The 4,557-nt window shown below is 43.1% G+C and overlaps 1 protein-coding gene and 1 pseudogene across 1 annotated transcript; both read right to left on the reverse strand.

Annotated features, from left to right (window-relative positions):
• Nucleotides 1-1,457: 1,457 nt before the first annotated feature.
• Nucleotides 1,458-1,988, reverse strand: LOC129742861 (uncharacterized). The gene has a single exon (XM_055734806.1). It carries the CDS (start codon nt 1,986-1,988, stop codon nt 1,458-1,460), a length of 531 nt encoding a protein of 176 aa, XP_055590781.1.
• A 102-nt stretch (nt 1,989-2,090) lies between these two features.
• On the reverse strand, nt 2,091-4,353 carry LOC129742862 (uncharacterized protein K02A2.6-like; annotated as a pseudogene).
• Nucleotides 4,354-4,557: the final 204 nt, after the last annotated feature.

Genomic DNA, 4,557 nt, shown 5'->3' on the forward strand with positions numbered 1-4,557 from the left:
ATAACTAGTTAATTTCAAGTTTAAATCAATTTAAACTGCAAAATTATAAATCACAACTTTACTACGCTATAAAAATCAAAAATAAATGTTTCTAATTTTTATTGATAAACGATAATTAATTGAGATATCAAAATTTTGAATCCTTCATACATTTTGTCTTACTATTCATTTCAAAATCGTAATTCCTTTATTTGAACTAAAAAGTACAATAGGTGAATCTGAATTGAATAAATGTTATTAATTTTCTTCATCTCAAACTTTGACATGCTGTTAAATAATCCCTAAAACTGTTAAATCAAGACAATGAAACTCATTTAAATGGTTTTTAAAAATTTACCCTTAATTAAGATTAAGATTAAGAAAGAAACAGGGAATCATGTCCTACAATCTCATATATACAGATTTTGGAATCGGTAAAGTTTTATATAACGGTTTATTTTCAAGATCTTGATGATTGTTGGTACATATTTAAACATTAAAGATAAGTTTAGATAACAATACCTAAAAAAAAGTGTTCATGATTACCCCGTATTTCGAAAAGCATGGGGAAATTATTAACATTCCTCTGTGAATCAGTGAGAAAATGTTTTTGTAAAAATTTATATTCACTTGAAGATGAATTTATTACTGAATGTGAAACAACATTTTAACCGAATTTACTGTGACGAGAGAGTTCTATGTATGAACAGAACAGTTTCGAATATTATCAGAGACGTGGATTTTGTGAGCTGCTGTAACACACTTAGTATTTGTAACTTATAAAAGAATGATAGGACGTCACATGACATGATTGATTGAAAAGTCCTGACACACCATTTAATATTTTTTGTAAAAATAACTTAAAAACCCATAACGACTTTGTGTAGGATGTTTTTTTTATCATTTTAAGAAAATGTGATGAAAATCTTTAAATAGTATCGAGTTCGTCTAAGTGTTCAATCATCTGAGTGTTATGAAACAACCATATAAATGAAATATGTTGAAAACTTTTGCTATATTCCGACGAAAATGGACAACACAAGTCTGGAAAACCTTGAATTTTTTACCGGGAAACCCGGGAAAGAACCAGAAATTTCAAAATTAAAATGTTGTAGTCACCCTGTATCTTATAATGAACATTCTGTATACATTTTCACAAAAACATGTTTTATAATTTTGTCGTGGGAAATTGATATTAAATATCTTTTCATGTGAATCAAAAATTTTTTTGGAAAGCCTTCTCTAGATGTTGTAGATCTCAGAAGTTGAATAGCATGACATAAAAGACGCAAATTACTTATGACAACGTTTATTCTAAGATCGACGTAAAAACTAGAGTAGTAGGTAGTAGCTTGGCGCGCAATACAATCAGTAATTCAATACCGAATATCCAGGCGGGATTTATAATAAGCCTAAGCGTCACAACTTCGCAGGGATGTGCACTTTATTGCAGTTCCAAGGGGTCCAACACCTCCCCCTTAATTGTAGAAGTACGGGTTGTACCTCTCCGGCATCCGGCGGATACGAGTTGACCGCCGAAGAATGCTTGATGGCCTCGTTCGTTGTCGGCGTTGTGGTGGAATCGTAGCCGATGGTGCTGTTTGTTGAACCTCAGGTGTTGCTAGATCTTCGCCGAGATCGAAGTCTTGGAGCAGGATGTGCAGAGGCAGCTTGACCTCCGATGCAGCTTCTTCCGGGTAGGCCTCGACTTTTGAGTCCCCCCGAGCACGGAGTTGGTTTGCGTGTGACTTGATGTGCCGCTTCTTTTCTTCCAGCCAGACGTTGACGTTAACAGTACCGATGCGTTCAATAATGGTGCCAATCAGCCAGACGAGCTTTCCTTGAATTAAAATGCTGGCGTAGACAGGGTCTCCTTTCTCGAACTGACGCTTTTGTGCCCCGTGCCTCCGGTTAAACTGCTCTTCTTGGAGTTGGTTTCGCTCAAGTGGTGTTGCTCGCTCTGAAGCTGGCTTAAGCAAGTCCAGAGTTGTATGGTGTTTCCTCCCCATCAAAATTTCAGTAGGCGACAGACCATTAGGTGCTGACTTGTTGGGAGTAGCACGATAGGCAGCCAAAAATATTTGCAGTGATCGTGTGATGGAGTTGTGTGTTTAAGGCATAATCTTCCTCAGGCTCCGCTTAAGTGTGTTCACAAACAGTTCAGCTTGGCCGTTTGATTGTGGATGATACGGCGCAGTTCGAATGTGCAAAATGCCCAGGGAGTCGCACAGTTCTTTGAAAAGGCTACTAAAAAACTGCGTCCCGTTGTCGCTTACGATGGTTTCTGGTAGGCCATAGCGTGCGAATGTTTCCACAAGCAACTCGGTAGTCACTTTGGCGGAGATCGATGAAGTTCGAAGGATTTCAGGCCATTTGCTGTAGGAGTCGATGATCACCAAAAAGTAATTACCTTCAACTGGTCCCGCGTAATCTATGTGGAGCCGTTGCCAAGGACGACTTGATTTGGGCCAAGATGACAGCAAAGTTTTAGTAGGAGCCTTCGCGACAGCGGCGCAAGCTCGGCAGGATCGTACGAAGTCCTCGACATCTTGGTCTACTCCAGGCCAGTAGACGTGGCTGCGCATCACTGCTTTCATTCTATCTTGTCCCGGATGACCATGGTGGAGAGCCTTGAGAATCTGTTGCTGATAAATATGCGGAACAACAACTCGATCTGCTAGCATGAGGCACTCGCGAACCACAGATAGTGCATCTTTGCGAGCGTAGAACGGACGAATCGAATCTTGAACCTGCTTCACTGACTTGGGCCACGATGACTGGACGAATTTGATGACTGTTTGAAGAGTTTTGTACTTGATTGTAGCCGCTTGTAGATGCTTGAAGTTGATTGGTAAAACGTTTATTGCCGCATCGATCGTAGCAGTAATTTCTCCCTCTAGATGAACGGAAGCAATCACGAAATCCTCTTCCGGTTTGATTTTGGTATCAATGAGCCGGGAAAGCACGTCAGCATAGCCGAAGTCATCAGTTGAAATGTGCTTTATTTCGAAGTCGTACGACAGAAGAATGAGCGCCCACCGTTGTAGGCGATTGGTGGTGTGCACAGGAATTCCTTTTTTTGAACCGAATACGGCGAGTAGGGGCTTGTGGTCGGTATGCAGGGTGAATTTTCTTCCGTAAATGAAGCGGTGGAATTTGGTGACTCCGAATATTAGCGCCAACGCCTCCTTTTCCACTTGGTCGTACCCTTGCTCGGCCTTGGTGAGTGATCGAGATGCATGACACACGACTTTCACTGACCCATCGTCGTATTTATGCATTAAGCAAGCGCCTACGCCGTAGTTTGATGCATCTGCAGCAACAATGGTCTCCACTCTCCACAGCAGGATCGTAGTGAGCAAGCAGTAAATCAGAACGTAGAATGCTCTTGAACTGCTCGAAAGAATTCTGAAATTTTTCGTCCCAGTGCCATTTGGTGTCTTTGCGCAGAAGGGCATCGAGTGGATGGCGAAGATCGTGCATGTTGCGAACGAATTTCCCATAAAAATTGATGGCACCAAGGAAAGAACGCAAACTGCTGACGTCATGCGGGGGTGGCATGCTACAAATTGCTGCAGTCTTTTCCGGATCAGGCTTGATTCCTCGCTTGTTGATGATGAAGCCAAGATAGTGTGTCTCCGACATGAAAAATGAGCATTTCTCGATCCGCAAGGTAAATCCCCACTCCTGAATGCGCTCCAGAGCCTTGAGAAGGTGAGAGCGATGTTCTTCCGGTGTCCGGCCGTGGACAAGCACATCGTCGAGGTAAGTCTCAACCCCCTCGAGTCCTGCAACCATTGCGTCGACGATATTCTGGATGGTCCCAGGAGCTGACTTCACAGCCGGTGGCAAACGATTAAATTCAAAAAGGCCACGGTGTGTGTTGATGGTGAGAAATTTTCGCGATTCCTTCTCCACAGGTACCTGCAGATAGACGTCCGACAGGTCAATGAGCGAAAAAATATTGCTCCCCGAAAGCTTGGCGAAAATTTCTTCAGGAAGAGGCAGCGGATGATGGTTGGGCTGAATAGCACTGTTCAGGCCGGTGGAATAGTTTGCACACACACGTATTTTGCACGGCTCACCATTGACCGACTTCTTCTTAACTGCGACTATAGGTGCAGCCCAGTCCGAAAACTCCACAGGCGAGATGATGCCCAACGACTCAAGGCGATTTAGCTCGGACTCGATCGACTGCAATGCGGCAAACGGCACAGGCCTTTTGGCTCGAAAAACTGGCTGAACGTCTGGCATGAGGTACAGCTTTGCTTCTGTTTTATTACAGCAACCCAACGAATCGGTGAAAAGATTCGGAAACGATATAAGCAAACTCTGCACGTCCTCCTGCGATGAACTTATGCGGTGGCAAACCATGCTCAGGGGGACGTCTCACAAGTTGAAGAGTTCGATAAAGTCGAGGCCTAAAAGATCGAGACCGTGAATATTGGTAACAAACAATTTACCTGAGCGTTGAACTCCTCTGAGCGAAACGTCGCAATCGATTTCTGCCACTAAGTCCAGGGGATGCCCCGGAGCTGTACGAGCATGCTGCGATGGTGGTTTCTTGGTAGGAGCTAG

The sequence above is a fragment of the Uranotaenia lowii genome, chromosome 2 (genome assembly GCF_029784155.1).
Source record: "Uranotaenia lowii strain MFRU-FL chromosome 2, ASM2978415v1, whole genome shotgun sequence".
NCBI classification, from domain to species: domain Eukaryota; kingdom Metazoa; phylum Arthropoda; class Insecta; order Diptera; family Culicidae; genus Uranotaenia; species Uranotaenia lowii.